General features: G+C 40.1%; 1 protein-coding gene across 2 annotated transcripts in view; it reads left to right on the forward strand.

The window, feature by feature from the left end:
* Positions 1 to 21,395, forward strand: part of LOC118626685 (phosphatidylinositol 3-kinase regulatory subunit gamma) — a 109,621-nt gene that overhangs the window by 50,592 nt on the left and 37,634 nt on the right. For both annotated transcript variants that reach the window (XM_036256698.1, XM_036256699.1), the window contains 2 exons: positions 10,116 to 10,224; positions 12,572 to 12,670. In XM_036256698.1, coding sequence (XP_036112591.1) covers positions 10,116 to 10,224; positions 12,572 to 12,670 — 208 coding nt within the window. The remainder of the gene's footprint in view (positions 1 to 10,115; positions 10,225 to 12,571; positions 12,671 to 21,395) is intronic.

Genomic DNA, 21,395 nt, shown 5'->3' on the forward strand with positions numbered 1-21,395 from the left:
TCAGCATGGACTATGAAGGCCGAGATCTGTCATTCTTCGCCGGTTTTAATAAGTACCTAATTTCGAGTCTGTTTTTTTTTTTTTTAATTTTTTTTCCTTTATTGATTTTAAAGAGTGAGGAAGTGAGAGGGAGAGAGAAATAGAAACATCAATGAGAGAGAACATCAATTGGCCACCTCCTGCATGCCCACCACTGGGGATTGGGCCCACAATCTGGGCATCTGTCCTGACTGGGAATTGAACCGGCGACCTCTTTTACATGGGCTGACCTGAGTCACACCGGCTGGACCAATTTTGATTCTTAATTAAAAATAAAAAAAAATTTATTTGGAAATAATTTCTAACTTACAGAAAAGATGCAAAAATAAGAATACAAAGAACGCCCAATATGTCCTTTATTCAGGTTCACCTGTTAACATTTTATTCCATTTACTTTCTCATTCATGCTCTCTTTATATAAAATAATATTCCTTTTTTTTTTCTGAACTGTTTGAGAATAAGTTACATTCATCCTGGCCCTTGACCTCTAAATATCTCAATATATATTTCCTAAGAATAGGACTATTTCTTCACATACCATAGTACACTACAGTTATCAACTTCTGTACATTTAACTTCGATATAGTATTCTTGTGTACTATTTGTAGATTATGACCAAAGAAATAATTTTTTCTTGCAGTGACTCAGTCCCTGAATGCTTTCATTAGTTAAAAAATATCAGAGTGGCCCTGGCTGGCTTGGCTCAATGGTTAGAGCGTCAGCCCCATGGACCGATGAGTTGTGTTCGATTCTGGTCAAGGGCATGTACCTCGGTTGCAGTTTGTCCCCAGCCCTGGTTGGGGTCATGCCGGAGGCAGCCAGTTGATGTGTCCTTCTCTTCCTCTCTCTCTCTCCCTCCCACTCTATCTGAAGATAGATGGAAAAATATTCTTGGGTGAAGATTAAAAAAAAAAAAAATCAACGGAAGAATATCCTCAGGTGAGGATTAACAACAACAAAAAAATCAAAGTGAATTTTTGGAAGTTTTAAAAAAAGTCAGAAAACAGCTTTGGCTGGTGTGGCTCAGTGGTTGGAGTGATGACCCTTGCACCAGAAAATCACAGGTTTAATTCCTGGTCAAGGGCACATACCTGGGTTGCTGGTTCAATCTCCACACAGGTTTGGGAGGCAACTAATCGATGTGTCTCTCTCACATTGATATTTCTCTCTCTCTCTCTCTCCCTCCTCCCTTCCATTCTTTATAAAAAATAAAAAGGAAAAAATATCCTTAGGTGAGGATTAACCAAAGAAAAAAAAGTCAGAAAACACAATAAATTTAAATTAAAAATTACTCATAACCCATTATTTCTGTTTTTGTTGTTAAAACATGCATAAAGGAACCATATATACATAGATAATTTCTTGTGCTGTTTCCCCATCCCTGTTATATATACTATTAACAATTTGTGTAGTCTTCCTGATGTCTTTATGCATATATATTTTATATATATACACACTCACATATACATATACACAAACACATCTACATCTATGTGTATATATTTGTTCATATATGCACATATTAATTATAATAGAATTTAAAATAACTTTCTGTATTGCTAATATTAAAAATCTTACACTAGCCCTGGCCAGTTTTCTCAGTGGTTAGAGCGACAACCCACGGACCAGAGAGTCTTGGGTTTAATTCCGGTCAAGGGCACGTAACTCGGTTGCTGTTGGATCCCCAGCCCTGGTTGGGGTCGTTCAGGAGGCAACTGATTGGTGTGTCTCTCTCACATTGATGTTTCTCTCTCCCTCCCTCCCTCTCACTCTATCTGAAAATCAATGGAAAAATATGCTTGGGTGAGGACTTAAAGAAACAAAAACAAAAAAGCCTTGCACTATAGTTTCTCAAAATGGAAAAAGAAATACTTTTCATTGTCTACTAGAAATAAAAGTGCTAGGTATTTATGGATACTTATCTAGAAAGGTAGGTACTCAGGTCTGTTTAACTCATCACTTAGCATTACAGTCCTCACCCAATTCAAAGACTACTTTGTTAAGGAATTGAAAGGTAATTAACGTACCCTAAGTAGCTTTTCCCTCAATATATTTTACTTGACCTACTTAAAATGTATGTGATTTAGAATTTATTTTTACCTTTATTTATAATATAGTTGGAAGTGACATAGGGATAAGTCTGCTTATCTCCATGTAATTAGAAGGTTATTTAAAGTAAATTTTCATTTACTTTGTCCAGTAAATTCTACAATTTAATTATATGGGGAGGGGGATCAACTACCAGAGAAAGCAAAAACACTTTGTTTGAAGATTCAGGCTAGTTTAGTTGATCTAACTTGGAACATACTCATGATTTTATATAAAAATGTAGAAATAAGTCCAGTATTTCAAATTTTATAGTTCATTATGATTGTGTTCTTTTTTTTTATCCTCACCCAAGGACATTTTTCCATTCTTTTTTTTTTTTATCCTCACCTGAGGACATTTTTCCATTTTTTGTACAGATAGAGTGGGAGGGAGAGAGAGGAAGAGAGAGAGAGGGAAACATCGATGTGAAAGGGACACATCGAGTGGCTGCCACCCGCACGACCAACCAGGCCGGGGACAAACTGCAACCGAGGTACATGCCCTTAGCGGGAACCGAACCCGGGTCTCTCCGGACCGCAGGAGCGTCGAGAGAAACATTGACATGAAAGTGCCACATCAAGTGGTCGCCACCCGCATGACCCAACCAGGGCCGGGGACAAACTGCAACCGAGGTACGTGCCCCTAGCGGGAACCGAACCTGGGTCTCTCTGGACCGCAGGCCGACGCTCTAACCGCTGAGCCAAACCGGCAGGGCTGTGATTGTGTTCTTTTAGCTGCTTTTTTTTTTGGTTAATCCTCACTCGAGGATATTTTTCCATTTATCTTCAGATAGAGTTGGAAGGGGGGAGAGAGAATGAGAGATAAGAGAGAGAGAGAGAAAGAGAGAGAAACATTAATTGGTTGCCTCCCAAATGACCCCAACCAGGGCTGGGGATGAACCACAACCAAGGTATGTGCCCTTGACCAGAATGGAACCCGAGGCTCGCTCTAACCGCTGAGCCAAACTGGCCAGGGCTCTTTTAGCAGCTTTCTGTAGGAACTGCTTTGTAGTCATTTCATTCTTATATTTCTTCAGATGAGAAAAAGCAAGATACAAGGAGGCTATGGGAATCCCTATGTAATAGATGTGAAATGGTCATTATATGTTTGTTGGTGGTAGGGCTATCAGTGAACTATCATCATCCATAAATAGCAGCTTCTCCATGCAGCCTGGTCAACTCAATTCACTATAGAGCTCCTCCGGAGAAGGGTTATAGACAACAGCAAGTCTCTGTGACTCCTTTTGGTGATTAGGTTGTAACCCATCTGCTGATTCAAGGCGGCAGATTGGTTTTTGCTGAGCCCTGCTGGTCATGGCATTCAGTTCAATAAGGACTGGTTTTGAGAAGCTTAGTGTTTCAACTTAAAGTTTCCACAGGAGGGGATCAGTTGCTTCTTTTGCTGGGTTTCCATTACACTTTGCTTTTACCTTTATTGTAGTATTTACCTCGTTCTGCTGAGTATTATGGTTAGCTGTTTCTGTGTATCATTCTTTCTAGATTTTTCTTTTGAATGCTGGGAACACCTTGTCTTTGTACCTTTCATAACTAGCACAGTGCTTTGTATAGCACAAATTTAATCTTTATAAGTGGATAACTAGAAGAATTTTAAATTTTGAAAAATTAGGGTTCCACTCTGGCTACTTTTATAAGCCACATAGAAAAAAAGTATAGATTATGGCAAGCTCTCCCCATCTAGTAATTTCAGAAGTCTGATATTTTTTAATAACAGCTTTATTGAGATATAATTCACATATCTAGAATCCACCCACTTAATGTTTGTATATAATTAAATAGTTTTTAGTATATTCAAAGAATTGTGTAACCAAGCAATTTTGGAACATTTTCATTAATCCCAAAAGAAATCTTGCACACATTAGCTGTCATTCCCTTTTCTCTTTTAACCTACCCTATTCCTAAGTAACCAGTAATCTTTCTGTCTCTAGATTTGCCTCTTCTGGCAGTGGAATCATATAATATGTGGTCTTTCATAACTGGCTTCCTTCACTTAGCCTAATGTTTTCATGGTTTATCCATGTTACAGCATTTCATTATTTTTTACTGCCAAATATTTTATTTTATAGATGATATTATACTGCACTTTTTTTTCCTTATTAAATCTTTACCGAGGATATGTTTTTATTGATTTTAAAGAGAAAGGAAGGGAGAAAGAGAAAGGAAAACATCCACGTGAGAGAGAAACATTGATAGGCTGTCTCCCGCACAACCTATCGAACCCGCAACCTAGGTATGTGCCCTGACTGGGAATTGATCCTGCACCCTTTTTTTTTTTTGTTATCCTCACCTAAGGATATTTTTCCATTGATTTTTTTTTTTTTTTTTATGGAGTGGGAGGAGGGAGGGAGAGAGTGACAGAGAGAAAAATATCAATGCAAGAGAGACACATTCATTGGTTGCCTCCCGCACAACCCTGACCAGGGCCAGGAATCAAACCCACCATTCTTTGGTCCTCGAGCTGATGCTGTAACCACTGAGCCAAACTTGCCAGGGTAAACACACATCCTTTTGATGTACAGGACAATGCTCCAACCAAGTGAGCCACCCAGCCAGGGCTATACTTAATTCTTTTTACCCATTCATCTCTTGATGGACATTTGGGTTGATTCCACTTCTTGGCTATTATAAATGATGCTGCTGTATGAACATTGCTATATACATTTTTGTATGGATGTATGTTTCATTTCTCTTGAGTATATAGCTAGGATTGAAATTGCTGAGTCACATGGTGACTCTGTTTAACCTTTTGAGTAACTGCTACACCTTTTCCAAGCAGTTGTATCATTTTACATTTCTATCAGCAAAGTATGAGTTCCAATTTCTCCACATCCTCACCAACACTGTGATTACCTGTCTTTTTTATTAGAATCATCCTAGTGGGTGTTAAGTGGTATCTCACTGTTTTTTTTTTCTCCTCACCCGAGGACATTTTTTCATTTTTTTGTTAAGATAGAGCAGGAGGGAGAGGAAGAGAGAGAGAGAGAAACATCAATGTGAAAGGTACATATCGAGTGGCTGCCACCCACATGACCCAACCAGGGCTGGGGACAAACTGCAACTGAGGTACATGCCCCCAACGGGAACCGAACCCGGGCCTCTCTGGACTGCAGGCCGACGCTCTAACCGCTGAGCCAAACTGGCCAGGGCTCACTGTGGTTTTGATTTTCATTTCCGTGATAGCTAATGAGATTGAGTCTCTTTATATCCTTGTTGGACATTTGTTTTTTTTTTTTAATCCTCACCCGAGGATATTTTTCCATTTTTTGTACAGATAGAGTGGGAGGGAGAGAGGTGAGAAACATTGACGTGAAGGGACACATCGAGTGGCTGCCACCCGCACGACCAACCAGGGCCGGGGACAAACTGCAACCGAAGTACGTGCCCTTAGCGGGAACCGAACCCGGGTCTCTCTGGACCGCAGGCCGACGCTGTAACCGCTGAGCCAAACTGGCCAGGGCTTCTTGGACATTTGTATATCTTCTTTGGAGAAATGTCTCTTCAGATCCTTTGCCCATTTTAATTGGATTATTTGTCTTTTTATCATTAAGTTACAAGAGTTTTTTTGTTGTTGTTCAGATAGAGTGGGGAGGGGGAGAGAGAGAGAGAAACATCAATCTGAAAGGAACACATCGAGTGGTTGCCACCCGCACGACCAAACCAGGGCTGGGGACAAACTGCAACTGAGGTACATGCCCTTAGCGGGAATCGAACCTAGGTGTCTCTGGACCGCAGGCCGGAGCTCTACCGCTGAGCCAAACCGGCCAGGGCCAAGATTTTTTTAATATATATTCTAAATACAAAATTTTAAAATCACATATATGATTTACAAAGATTTTCTTCCATTCTGTGGTTATCTTTTTCACTTAAAAATACTTACTGATTTTTTTTTAAAAGAGAGATAGAGCCCTGGCCGGTTTGGCTCAGTGGTTAGAGCGTCGGCCTGCGGTCTAGAGAGACCCGGGTTCAGTTCCCGCTAAGGGCATGTACCTCGGTTGCAGTTTGTCCCCGGCCCTGGTTGGTCGTGTGGGTGGCAGCCACTTGATGTGTCCCTTTCACATCGATGTTTCTCTCTCTCTCTCTCTCTCTCTCTCTCTCTCTCTCTCTCTCATCCTCTCTCTCCCTCCCACTCTATCTGAACAAAAAATGGAAAAATGTCCTTGGGTGAGGATTAAAAAAAAATAATAAAGAGAGATAGAAACATCGATGTGAGAAACATTGATTGTTGTCTCCTGCATGCCCCCCCACTAGGGTCTGAGCCCTGAACCCAGCCAGGCATGTGCCCTGACTGGCAATTGAACCAGGACCTCTTAGTCCATGGGATGACACTCATATCTACTGAGCCACACCGGCCAGGCTGTTTTCACTTTTTTGATGGTGTCCTTTAAAGCATAAAAAATTTTTTAATTTGATGAAATCCAAGAAACTGTTGCCTAATCCAAGGTCATTAAAATTTAAGCTTGTTTTCTTCTAAAAGTTTTATAATTGCCTGGTCAGTGTGGCTCAGTGGATTGAGTGTCACCCCACGGACTGAGAAATTCTGGTTTGATTCCCAGTCAGGGCACATGTCTAGGTTGTGGGCTTGCTCCCCAGTACGGGGCATGCAGGAGACAGCCCATAGATGTATCTCTCTCACATTGATGTTTCTATCTCTCCCTCCCCATTTCTCTCTCTCTAAACAATCAACAAAATCCTATTTAAAAAAACAAAACAGCCTGGCCAGTGTGGCTGACTGAGTGTCGACCCATGCACCAAGAGGTCGCGGTTTGATTCCTGGTTAGGGCACATGCCCAGGTTGTGGGCCTGATCCCCATTGGGGGGCATGCAGGAGGCATCCAGTTGATGTTTTTCTTTCACTGGTGTTTCTAACTCTCTCCCTCTCCCTTCCTCTCGCTCTCAAATCAATAAAGAAGAAATATTTTAAAAAACAAAAGAAAAAAATAAAAGTCTTATAATTTTAGCTCTTACAATTAGGTCTTTGATGCATTTTTAGTTAATTTTTGCATACATTGTGAGATAGAGGTCAATTACTTTTTTTTTCTTCTTTTGCATGTGGATATTTAGTTGTGCCAGAATCATTTGTTAAAAAGATTACTTTTGCACAATTGAGTTGTCTTGACACCCTGTTTGAAAATTATTTCACAGTAAAGAGATTCTGTTTTGAAGAATGTTATTCACATTGTTCCCGTTTTCCCTCAATATTATCTCTAACTTTCTGTTAATTAAAAATTTTTTTTGAAACAGTCTCCAACTTATAGAAACATTGCAAGTACAGTAAAAATAACTTGAATTTCTTGAACCAGTGAGAGTAAGTTGCCAACATGATGACCACGTTTGTATTTCTACAAGAACATGCTCCTACATAACCACAATACAACCATCGAAATCAGAACATTGACATTGATGCATTACTATAATTTCATTCTTGGATTCAGGTTTTGTGTATTGTACCAGTAATGTCCTTTAAAACAAGAATTCAGTCTAGAGTTGCACATTGCGTTTAATTGTCATGAATCTCTAGTATTTTTCAATCTGAAACAGTTCCTCAGTCTTTCTTGACTTTTACAACCTTGACATTTTGGAAGATTACAGGCCAGTTATTTTGTAGAATGTCTTTCAGTTGTGATTTGTCTCACGTTTCCTCATGATTAGATTTAGTTTATGCTTATTTGGCAAGAATATCACTGGAGTGAGGTTGTGTCTTTCTCAGTGCATTCTGTTGGGGGCCCACGATTTCATCATTACTGGTGGTTATTAACCTTGATTACTTGATTAAGGTGGTGGTTGTCAGGCATCTCCACTGTCATATTAGTCTTTTTAATATTTTACTAAGTATTTTATGAGAAGGCCCTCTGAGATTATATTATTAATCATTAATCTTTTAATTTTATTCATTCATTTATTTCTGCATGGGCACATAGATTCCTCTTCTTTTTTAATGGCTTATATTCACTTATTATTATTTTTATTGATGCTCCAGTTGTTCTAGATTTGGTAGTGGGTACCCTTCCAACTGGACTCTTTATTCCTTTGTCATAGCCCCTCATTCTTTGAACAGTTGCTTACTTTTTGGCATGATGATCCAGGTTTATTTGGTACTTGGCTCTACTATAGCCCTGGCTCCTTTTAGTAGAGAATGACATTAGAAAACAAGATCTGAGTGCTAGATCTGGCCAGTTTGGCTCAGCAGTTAGAGCATCGGCCTGCGGTCCAGAGAGACCCGGGTTTGGTTCCTGCTAAGGGCACGTACCTCAGTTGCACTTTGTCCCCGGCCACTCGATGTGTACCTTTCACGTCGATGTTTCTCTCTCTCACTCTTCCTCTTTCTCCCTCCCACTCTATCTGAACAAAAAATGGAAAAATGTCCTCGGGTGAGGATAAAACAAAACAAAACAAAAAGATCTGACTGCTAGGTATGCTATTGGGGGTATTGCCAATCTCCAAACTTTTCAACAGAGAGCTATGGAATAGTTATATTCCATATAAATACATCTGTCTGTTTGTACATCTGTCTGTTTGTCTATCAAATTCCATGAGTTCACATCAATAGCTGTAGTTCCGGTCCAAACTAGAGAGTTCATTCTATTTTTTTACCTTTATGTATTTGTAACTTTCTTTTTAGACTATGAGAAACCTGGCTTCTATTATCTTTAATGGTTTTACTTATTTGATCCATTTCTTTGTATGTACCCAATCTCTTATAGGTATTGTTGCATTCCCCCTGCCACCTCCCATCCCCAGCCCAAGTATAAACTCTTTTACCCTTATTTGGCTTTGCCCCACTGCATTGGGATGCCTACCTTCAAAGACTGGGTCTCCAATACTGTGCCACCTGGGCCCCATGCCACTGCCCTTCTTACTTTACTCAACTTTATCATCCCATGCCATGATGCCCCCGCGAGGTTCTCCTCACCCTGCTTAAGCTCTGAGATCTTGTGCTGTGTTTCTGCCCTGCTATATGGACATAGTCCTCCCTCAGCTGCTTCCGACTCTGATACCAACTCTTGGCCATTATGACCAGCCTCACTTAATGACTTTTGGAATGAATTATTTGTGAAGGGGAGCCACATTGTCTTTTGAGAAGCAATTACGTTTTTTTTGGACATATGTTCAAAATTAAAAGTTAGTACCTTATAAGAAGGGAAAAGAAGTTTTGGTTAAGATGGCAACATTAGCCCTGGCCGGTTTGGCTCAGCGGTTAGAGCGTCAGCCTGTGGTCCACAGAGACCCAGGTTCGGTTCCCGCTAAGGGCATGTACCTTGGTTGCAGTTTGTCCCCAGCCCTGGTTGGGTCGTGTGGGTGGCGGCCACTCGATGTGTCCCTTTCACATCAATGTTTCTCTCTCTTCCTCTCTCTCCTTCCCGCTCTGAGTAAAAAATGGAAAAATGTCCTCTGGTGAGGATTAAAAAAAAAAAAAAAAGATGGCAACATTATAAATGTGGTACTTACATTCTACCACAACCACATCAAAATTACAGGACAGTCATCATTCAGAACACCTGAGCTGGACTAGCAGAAATCCTATAACTAGCATATAAAGAAGAAGCCACATTGAGACTGGTGGGAGGTGTGGAGGCATGGAACAGGCTGGTCCCATATTCGTGTGGTGGTTAAAAATAGGTAGGGGTGCCCAGCTGGTATGGCTCAGTGGATTGAGCATCATCCCATGGACTGAGAGGTCCCGTTTTGATTCCTGGTCAGGGCATATGCCCAGGTTACAGGCTCAATCCCCAGTAGAGGGCGTGCAAGAGGCAGCCGATTGATGTTTTTCTCTCACATCAGTGTTTCTAGCTCTTCCTCCCACCCTCCCTCTCTTTAAAATGAATAAAAACATTTTAGAAAAAAGAAATTTAATGTAAAATAACATAATTTGATTCATAATTATTTGAATCTCAGTGTACATTGTAATGAGCAGTTCCTGACTGAGGAAGTTAGAAAACAAATTATAATTTACATCTATTCGTTTTCTTCTAGCGCTTCCACCAAAGCCACCTAAGCCAATGACTTCAGCTGTTACGAATGGAATGAAGGACAGTTCTCTTTCTCTTCAGGATGCAGAATGGTACTGGGGGGATATTTCAAGGTAACTAGAATGTTACTATACTTGAATGCAGTTTTTAAAAATCATCTTTGAGAATTAGTAGTTAAAATAATGTTATCATTCCATTAGTTGTCATTTAAAGATCACCATTTAAGAGACAGTGTGAGGACATTTTAAAAATTTCTAAATGCTTTTCTTCCCACACAAAAAAAAATGACAAGAAAATCTTTAAATTATGGATATGATTTTACTTTTAATACTGTATTGGGGATAGATTTCCGAATAAATGATACATACTCTTAAGATAATTATACATGTTTTAGGATAAAAGATTCTTAGAGGTACTTAATTTTTCTTACCTTTTGTCTCTAAGGCAAAGATTCCACAATCTTTACATATGCAATTGGGTGGAGCCCAAGAATCTGCATTTAACAACCCCTCTAAGTGATTAAAATTTTTAAAAAATGTTTTCATTGATTTTGAGAGAGAGAGGAAGGGAGAGAAACATCAATGAGAGAGAAACATTGATTGGCTGCCTCTTGCACACCCCCTTCGGGGATCGAGCCTGCAACCTGGGCATGTACCCTGACCGGAATCAAACCAGGGACCTCTTGGTACATGGGTTGATGCTCAGCCACTGAGCCATACCATCAGGGTTCCCCAAATAATTTTGATGCACTCTTCACACACTTCATTTCGGGAAATAGGACTCTTGGACAGACTTCTCTTTGGGTAAAATGTGGGTTGGGAAAATTTTGAATCTAGAGAAGAAATACACACACACACACACACACACACTATATATACATATATATATATATCTTAATTTGAATATTGTATTTCCTTGTTTTTAAAAAGTACTACACATTTCTGCCAACTTAGGCTTCAAGATGATAATGTATTCCTCAATATGCTTGTCCTTCTCTTTCTCTTGTCCATTCTTTCCCATTACCATAGTGGCACTTATTTATTTCTTCTTTTTCTTATCATTTTAACTGTCTTTAAATGTACAATTCAATGGCATAAAGTACATTTACATTATTGTTCAACCATCACCACCATCCATCTCTGGAACTATTTCATCTTCCCAAAGTGAAACTTTGTACCCATTAACAATATGCCAACTCCCCTTTCCTCCTATTCTCCTCAGCCTCTCCCTGGCAACCACCAACTTACTTTTGTTTCTATGAATTTGAATACACTAGATAACCTTATATAAGTGGAATTATACAATATGTATCTTTTTGTGACTGGCTTACTTTATTTAGCACAATGTCTCCAAGGTTCATCCATGTTGTAGCATGTGTCAGAATTTTCTTTTTAAAGCTGAACAATATTTCATTTAATATATATTTACTTATTCATCTGGCATTTGGCTTTGGTAAACATTTGGATTGTTTCCAGCTTTTGGCTAGTGGGTAATGCTGCTATGAACATTGGTGTATAAAATGTTCAAGTCCCTGCTTTCATTTCTGGGTCATATGGTAATTCTATATTTAATTTTTTGAGGAAGACAATATAGTTTACATTAAAATTATTAGAAAAATTTTATTTTAGCATTGTACAATAAAAGGATCTACTATATTTAAATACCGTTTATTTATTTATTTTTTATCCTCACCTGAGAACATTTTTCCATTTTTGTTCAGATAGAGTGGGGAGGGAGAGAGAGAGAGAGAGAGAAACATCACCGTGAAAGGGACACATGGAATGGCTGCCACCTGCACGACCCAACCAGGGCTGGGGACAAACTGCAACCGAGGTACATGCCCTTAGCGGGAACCGAACCCGGGTGTCTCTGGATCGCAGACCGATGCTCTACCGCTGACCCAAACCAGCCAGGGCTTAAATACCATTTATATTTTAAGACCCTGTGGTCCTTTAATTCAAAGGTCTTTTCCTTTGAGTGTTCTAGTGTTGTTCCTTAAAGTCCCATACCAGCTCTGCAGAGGTATTTATTATCAGTATAAATTCATATTGGAGGATATTATATTGAAAGATTGTGAATTTAGTGAATTTTCCTCCCTCTGATCAGACACAGCCGCCACTATTGTTTAAATATAACCTTCTTTCTAAACAGCTGCTGGTTTTTCCTGAAACTCTGCAAGTTCAGACCTGCCTAAGGAATCCCTAAAGGCTTAATGGAAACACTGTCCCCTATAGACAATTGTAATCTGGAAAGGTTTAAGAAGCAAACAGCCCTTTCTTAGATTGTGTAACACCAAAAATCAAAACAAAATGAACATACCTAGGGGGAGGAACTAAGTGATCTCTGAAGGCTCCATGATTCTATAACCTTAGACATACCCTCCTCCCAACTAGCCTTAGTAATAATATTTGAAGAGAACAAATGACACTTTTTTCTTTTCATTTTCTTATAATTCTTTAGGGAGGAGGTAAATGACAAATTACGGGACATGCCAGACGGTACCTTCTTGGTCAGAGATGCCTCAACAAAAATGCAGGGAGATTATACTTTGACTTTGAGGTGAGTATTTTTCAGCATTTTAGTTAGTGTTCTAGCATTATTTATTTCTGGTATACAAAGATTTCTGTATTTTGTTTAAATCTTTACATACACATTTTTCATATAGATACATAATTTTTGGTTGGCTAACCTTTTTCTATACATTAAATATTTAAATGTCTTATAAAAATGACAACTGTTTTTATTTTTATGTAGCAATAAAGTGAAAAAGCTTAAATGTAAGGAAATAAGATATATACTGTTGACCTTATGAGTGAAGTAGAAGTCATGTGTACAGCCAAAGGTTGTTCATGATATGTTAACCCTGTTAACCCTCTAATAACCCTATTATTTTCCTTAATGCAGACTTCAGAGTTAAAACTCAACCTTATTTAGGCTGATGATGACATGTAGAAGATAAAGCAACTCCATCTGAATCATGCCATCCATGTGGGCATATTAGAATCTCATAAATGGTGGATGTATCACTTTTTATTATTTACAAAGATGGGACATATATTTTAGAAGATTAGGAAAACTGCTTTAGATATTCCCACATTTAAATTTTTTTTTTTTTTTTTTTTTATCCTCACCTGAGGACATTTTTCCATTTTTTGTACAGACAGAGTGGGAGGGAAACATCGATGTGAAAGGGACACATTGAGTGGCCGCCACCCGCATGACCAACCAGGGCCGGGGGCAAACTGCAACCGAGGTACATGCCCTTAGCGGGAACCGAACCCGGGTCTCTCCGGACCGCAGGCGGACGCTCCAACCGCTGAGCCAAACCGGCCAGGGCTCCCACATTTAATTTTAATTAAAATAGCCTAATTACAATAAAGTCTTGTGATTTTTTAAAAAAAATGTTTTTTATTGATTTGAGAGAGAAAGGAAGGGAGAGGGAAAGAGAGATAGAAACATTGATGAAAAAGACGCCCTGGCCAGTTTTTCTCAGTGGTTAGAGCGTTGGCCCATGGACCAGAGAGTCCTGGGTTCAGTTCTCGGTAAGGGCACATACCTCGGTTGCAATTCGTCCCCAGCCCCAGTTGGGGTTGTGTAGGTGGCAACCACTTGATGTGTGTCTCTCACATCGATGTCCCCCGCCCCCTTTCCTTCCTACTCTGTCTGAAGATAAATGCAAAAATGTCCTTGGGTGAGGATAAAAACAAAACAAAACAAAACAAAAGAAACATCAGTTGGCTGCCTCCTCTATTTTCCCCATACCAGGGATTGAACCTGCAACCTGGGCATGTGCACTAACCAGGAATTGAACTGGTGCATGGGACAATCAGTGTTCAATCCACTGAGCCACACTGGCTGGGCTTGTGATTTTTTTTTTAAATAATGGGACTATCTAAAGGAAAGAACAATAACAACTTCCTGTACTAAGCATTTTACATGTAATATCTTATTTATTTTTCACAATAACCTTATGAGGTGTAGGTATTAATATTTCCATTTTATAGGTGAGGCAACCAAAGCTTAACCTGGTTAAGAAACTTGCCTAAAGACACATAGCTAGTAAGTGGCAGAAGATGGATTCAAATCCAGATTTATCTGGCTCTTTGCTGCCTTCCCATCCTTGTATCTTTTTTTTTCTTTTAAATCCTCACCTGAGTATATTTCTCTATTTATCTTCAGATAGAGTGGGATGGAGGGAAAAAGAGAGAGCGGGAGAGAGAGAAACATCAGGAGGGAGACACAGCGACTGGTTGCCTCCTGCACGACCTGACCAGAGCTGGGGATGAACTGCAACTTAGGTGTGTGCCCTTGACTGGAATTGAACCGAGACTCATTGGTCTTAGGCCGACGCTCTAACTGTTGAGCCAAACTGGCCAGGGCCCATCCTAGTATCTTTCTTTTTTTTTATTCTCACCTGAGGAAACTTTTGTATTTATCTTCAGATAGAGCGGGAGGAAGAGAGAGAGAAACATCGATGTGAGAGAGATACATTGAGTGGTTGCCACCCACATGACCCCAACAGGGGCCAGGGACGAAATGCAGCCGAGGTATGTGCCCTTAGTGGAAACCGAACCCAGGACTCTCTGGTCTGTGGGGTGATGCTCTAACCACTGAGCAAAACCGGCCAGTGTCCATACTAGTATCTTTAAGAAAAATAATCTCCTATTTTATGCTAGAAATTTGGAGTCACTATATTAGTTTCTGATAAAGACATTAAGAAGTAATACCTTAGGACTTCAGTTGTGCTGCGTAATAATCAGTATTTTATATTGATTCAACACAATTATTTCCCACGCTAGTCAGGTTTTGCCTTACCACTCTACAGGAACTACTAAACACTTCTCTCTTCTTACCTTTCCTCTTAGCAGCATTAGTCATAGACATTTCTTCCTAGAAACAGTGTATTGTCTTGGCTGTTGTGATATATGCTCTTCTGATTTTCTCCCTAATTCTAGGCCACTCCTTTGCTCAATATCTAAATGTCAAGTGTTTCCAGATTCAGACTTGGGCCTTCTCTGCCTTGTATTCATTTTCCCTTGGAGAAGCTTGTCCTGTCCCATGGCTTTTATTTATTATTTATTTGTTTGTTTGTTTATTTACTTATTTATTTTGTTAATTCTCACTTGAGGATATTTTTTCTTTTAATCTGGTCAATGCAGAAGTTTTTATTTCAAACCCAGCTCCCCCTACCCAAACTGTTTCTCTTCAAGTTTTACTTTTTTTTTAATCCTCACATGAGGATATTTCTTCCATTTATCTTCAGATAGAGTGGGAGGGAGGGAGAAAGAGAGAGAAACATCGATGTTTAGAGAGAGACACATCAACTAGCTACCTCCCACACAACCCTGACCAGAGCCAGGGACCGAACTGCAGCAAAGGTACGTACCCTTGACTGGAATCGAACTCGCAACTTTCTGGTCTGCAGGCCGACGTTCTAACTACTGAGCTGAACCGGCCAGGGCATAGTTGGTTCCTTTTTGTCATCAGGTCTCTCTCTCTATGCCACCTCTTGAGTTCTTTTCTAATCACTCAATCCAAAGTAGCCAACCAAGGATGTATATTGCCTCAATTTACTTCTCAGTGTGGGGTTGCTCTCTGTTTTCATCTTTTTTCTCATCTTGTGTATATCACCCCACAAAATTTTTCTCCAGGATTAAGGACTTTGTTTAATCATTGCTATGTCCCCAGCATCTAGATTAGTATGTGATAATGGATAGGCATTAGATAATAGATTCCTAATAGATAGTTATTAAATGAATGATGTTCTTATATATCTGGAAAGTGGTTTTAATCCTACACTAAGATGCTATTTTACAATGGCTAGATTCCTATTGCAACTAATTAAAAGCAATAATTTTTATATGTTCAAGAGGAGGGAAAGAACCTGCAGATATTATATAACTTATCTGAAGTTGCAGTGCTCTTCAGGAACAAAGGCCAGTGAGGGGTCCCCCTTACTGACCCATAGTCTAGGGCCACTGTGAGAATTCTTATGTTAGAGACCTACAACTAGAAGGGATCATTTAAAAAAAATTTTTTTTCTTTTTATTGATTTTTAGAGAGAGACGAAGGGAGAGGGAGAGAGAGAGAGAGAGAGAGAGAGAGAGAGAGAGAGAGAAACATCAATGAGAGAGAATGTTGTTTGGCCGCCTCTTGCATGCCCCCCACTGGGGTTCAGGCCCACAACCTGGGCATGTACCCTGACCAGGAATCAAACCAGCGACCTCTTGGTGCATGGGTCAATGCCCAACCACTGAACACATCAGCCAGGCTAGAAGGGATCTTTTTTTTTTTTTAAAGTTTATTTATTTTTTTATCCTCACCTGAGGACATTTTTCCATTTTTTGTTCAGGTAGAGTGGGAGGGAGAGAGAGGAAGAGAGAGAGAGAGAGAGAGGGAGAGAGAGAGAGAGAAACATCGACGTGAAAGGGACACATTAAGTGGTTGCCGCCTGCATGACCAACCAGGGCTGGGGACAAACTGCAACCGAGATATGTGCCCTTAGCGGGAACCAAATCCTGGGTCTCTCCAGACCGCAGGCCGATGCTTTAACTGCTGAGCCAAACCGGCCAGGGCTAGAAGGGATCTTTAATATTCTCTGGTTCATCAGGGTTTCTCCAGATACAGGACTTCTCTGCATCACATTTTCGGAAAGGGTCATTACTGAACTTCCATGTGATCTTTCAGTCATAGGGAGCTAGCATAATCCTTTTGAGGCAGCCCATTGTATTGTTTAGAAGATTATCTTCCTGCTGGATATTGTTCTAGGGCCATGATTATGAACATGAATAAGACATGGTTTTATCCTTAAGAGTTTATAATCTAAGTGTTTAATGGTGGAATAGGAGAAGCACATTTATATTATATTTAATACAATGTGCTAAGTGTTATATTACAATTCTCCCCATTGTCCTTTTCCCAGCCTCTGGTAACCATTGTTCTACTTTCTGTTTCTGAATTTGATTGTTTTAGGTACTGAATATAAATAGAGTCATACAATATTTATTCTCTTGTGTCTGACTTATTTAATGTAGAATAATGTCTTTAACTTTTACATACCTTATAGATATGTCAGACTTTCTTTTAAGGCTGAATAATATTCTATTGTATGTATATATTACTTTTATTTTTTGGTTGATGGACTTTGACAAGAATGTTATAAAATATTCATGTATCTAGCACAAGGACTAACATATAATAGGTACTCAATAACTATTTGAAGGAAGGAATAAATGAGAGAAAGAAAAAGAGAAGGATTCTCAGAGAAAATGAAAATTGAACTGAGCCTTGATAGATTTTGATAGGTAGAAAGTACTGTTCTTGATTCAATTTAGTAAATACTCATAACTCAGTACTAGTTACTCTGCAGAAGATCTAACAGTGAGCTAAAACTTTTGTCTCAAGGAAGACAGTCTAGTGAGGGTAAAAGGAATAAGAAAGCTATTTTGCATTAAATTGAAAGTAATAGGAGAAGTACAAGCATTGTGCTTGGAAGGCTTAAAAGAGGGCAAGACAAGTGTCCATCAGTAGACGAATGGACAAAAAAGCTGTGGTACATATACACAATGGAGTACTATGCAGCGGTAAGAAAGAAAGATCTCCTACCCTTTGAGACGACATGGAGGGACCTGGAAAGTATTATCCTAAGTGAAATACGCCAAGCAGAAAAAGACAAATACTACGTGATCTCACTTATATACAGAATATAATGAACATAACAGTCTGAGGAATACGGTAGACCCAGAAACATGGAAGTAGGGCACAGACTGACATCCCTCAGAAGAGGGGGTGGGGGGGGTGGGAAGAGATAAACCACAGAACTTATATGCATGTATGCATGACCAATGGACATGGATAACTAAGCCGGGGATGGGGCGGGGGTGGGGTGGGGAGGGGGGTTGCCAATGGGGTAAAAAAGGAGAAATATCTGTAACAAAAAAATAATTAAAAAATTAAAAAAAAAAAAAGACATAAAAGAGGGCAAGAAATATCTTGTTGATCTAAAAAGTTGTCCTTCATGGAAGAAATTGCATTTGCAATATATTTTGAAGAAGGGGATAGGTTTGGATATGTAGAAACTGGGAGAGGGGGGTTGCAGGATTCAGTGACAATAGGAAAAAGATGTGGAGGTGAGAAACTATGGAGTCCTGTTCTATGAGATGCAGTCCCAATTTGGTTAGTGGGTAGAGTTTGTAAAGAGGAAAAAGCGGTAGAGGGGATAGAAGGTTGGAAAAGGGTCGTGTTGAAGAGGGCCTTGAATTCTAAAATTTGGAGTTTGTATTTAGTATCATAACTAGGCAGGGGGAACCACTGCATTTTTTTCAGTCCGGGAAGTTATATGATCAGTCTATATTTGAATACAAAGAATAAAAGAGGATAGATACTTACTAGTAGAATTAGAAGACTATTAAGAATTGAGAGGGGCCCTGGCCATTGTAGCTCAGTGGTTAGAACATTGGCCCACAAACCAAAGGATCATGGATTTGAGTCCTGGTCAAGGGCACACACTTGGATTGCAGGTTCAATCCCCAGCCTTGACCAGGGTATATGCAGGAGACAACCAATCGATGTCTCCTCTCCACGCTACTTTCCCCCCTCCCTTCTACTCTCTCTAAAAAAAAAAAAATCAATGGAAAAATATCCTCGGGTGAGGATTAACAAACAAACAAAAAATTGAGAGGTAACGGTGATCCAGAAGAGTATTTATTATTTTTAAAAAATATATTTTTTCTTGCCCTGGCCAGTTTGGCTCAGCGGTTAGAGCATTGGCCTGCGGTCCGGAGAGACCCGGGTTCGGTTCCTGCTAAGGGCATGTACCTTGGTTGCAGTTTGTCCCCTGCCCTGGTTGGTTGTGCGGGTGGCAGCCACTCAATGTGTCCCTTTCACATCGATGTTTCTCTCTCTCTCTCTCTTCCTCTCTCTCCCTCCCACTCTATCTGTACAAAAAATGGAAAAATGTCCTCGGGTGAGGATAAAAAAAAATAAATAAATAAATAAATATTTTTTCTTTATTAATTTTGGAGTGAGAGTAAGGGAGAGGGAGAGAGAGATAGAATCATCAATGAGAGAGAACATCCATTGGCTGCCTCCTGCATGCCTCCCACTGGGGATTGGGCCCACAACCTGGGCATGTGCCCTGACCAGAATCAAACTGATGACCTCTTGGTACATGGGTTGATACTTAACCACTGAGCCACACTGGCTGGGCCTTTCCCCCCTCCCCTTTTGTTTATCTTCACCCGACAATATATTTTTCTATCGATTTTTAGGGAGAGCTTGGAAGGGTAGGGGGGAGAAAGAAGGAGAGAGACAGGCAGACAGACATTGACGTGAGAGCAACACATCGACTGGTTGGCTCCCACATGCGTCCCAACCGGGCCAGGATGGAACCTGCAACCCAGGTATGTGTCCCTTGATCAAGAATCAAACCCAAGCCCTGGCCAGTTTGGCTCAGCGGTTAGAGCATTGGCCTGCGGTCCTGAGAGACCCGGGTTCGCTTCCCGCTAAGGGCATGTACCTCGGTTGCAGTTTGTCCCCGGCCGTGGTTGGTCGTGCGGGTGGCAGCCACTCGATGTGTCCCTTTCACATTGATGTTTCTCTCTCTCTCTCTCTTCCTCTCTCTCCCTCCTGCTCTATATGAACAAAAAAAAAAAAAGGAAAAATGTCCTCGGGTGAGGATAAAAAAAAAAAGAATCAAACCCAAGACCCTTTGGTGCACGGGCCAGTACTGTAACTACTTAGCCACATCAACCAGGGCTATTTAATCATTTAGTATTGAGTGCCCTCAGTGTTATTGGGTACTGCTCTAGGAAAAGGAAATGAAGAACAAACCAGACATAGTCTCTTGTCTGTAGTGTTTATGTTCAGGGGTGAGGGGTAGGAGTGGGGGAGAATGAATAAACACATAAAAAAGAAATGAGATAATTTCAGTTAGGAAGGAATACATTGGGTCTTATGATAGAGAATATGAGGAAAGGAAATTTGAGATAGTTAAAAAAAATTTTTTTTTAAATTAATTTTTAGAGAGAGAGTAAGGAAGAGAGAGAGAGATAGAAACATTGATGAGAGAGAACATTGATTAGCCACCTCACACTGGGGATTGGGCCCACAACCTTGTTATGTGCCCTGACCGGAATTGAACTAGTGATCTCTTGGTTCATGGGTCGATGCTCAGCTACTGAGCCACACTGGCTGGGCAGAACTTAAGATAGTTTTGAGGAGGAGAACCTCTATGAGGATATGACTTATGAAAAATGAAGGATTAGAAAGATCCAGCCAGAAAAGTGTTCCAGGAAGAGGGAACAGAAAATAAAAAGACACTGATTTGGGAAAGATTTGGTGGATTAAATGAATACATAGTCAACTGTGGCTGGTTTACACTGCGACCTACGAGTGGTAGGAGATGAAGTTGAAAGTGGGTAGAAGCCAGATGCAGAGAACCTAATAGCCATGGTAAGAAATTGGAATTTAATTTCTAAGTGCAAAAAAAAAAGATAGAAAAAGGTCAGTACAGGGTTTTAATGAGGGGTATGACATGATCAAAAGATTTAATATACTGAACCTAGGATAGTGGCTCTATGAAAGAAGTTGACTCAAAGTAAGGCTGTGGGGAGCTAAGAGCAGAGGTTGACTCAAAGTAAGGCTGTGGGGAGCTAAGAGGTTGAGAGGGAGTTGAAGGTGATTGTGGTTTGAGCCTGCTGGGCTTAGAATGAATGTACCATTTATAGAAATAGGAGACACTGTCAGGAGAAGTATTTTATTGGGGAATTGGGAAAGATGTTGATTTTTAGCTGCTCCAGAACTTCTAGGTAAAAATGTATCTAGAGCCCTGGCCGGTTTTGCTCAGCGGTTAGAGCGTTGGCCCGTGGACCAGAGAGTCCCAGGTTCGGTTCCTGCTGAGGGTGCGTGCCTTGGTTGCAGTTTGTTCCTGGCCCAGGTTGGGGTCATGTGGGTGGCGGTCACTCGATGTGTCTCTTATGTCAATGTTTCTCTCTGTCTCTTCCTCCCTCTCTCCCTCCCACTGTACCACTGTATCTGAAGATAAAATGCAGAAATGTCCTCAGGTGAGCATTAAAAAAAAAATGTATCTAGAATATATCTAGAAATATAGTTTAAGATGCCTAGGAGAGAGTATAGAGCCAGAAAAAGATTCCATACCATCTACAGAGAATAAATGGGATTTTAAGGGAAGAGTATATAGAAGGAAAAAGGGTATTGGATAACGGCAAATTATTTTAGGGAATGACTGTGCTTAGCAGCAGGAAGGAAGCAAAGAAAGAGCAAT

This window comes from Molossus molossus, unplaced genomic scaffold (assembly GCF_014108415.1).
Source record: "Molossus molossus isolate mMolMol1 unplaced genomic scaffold, mMolMol1.p scaffold_m16_p_12, whole genome shotgun sequence".
Classification (NCBI taxonomy): Eukaryota; Metazoa; Chordata; class Mammalia; order Chiroptera; family Molossidae; genus Molossus; species Molossus molossus.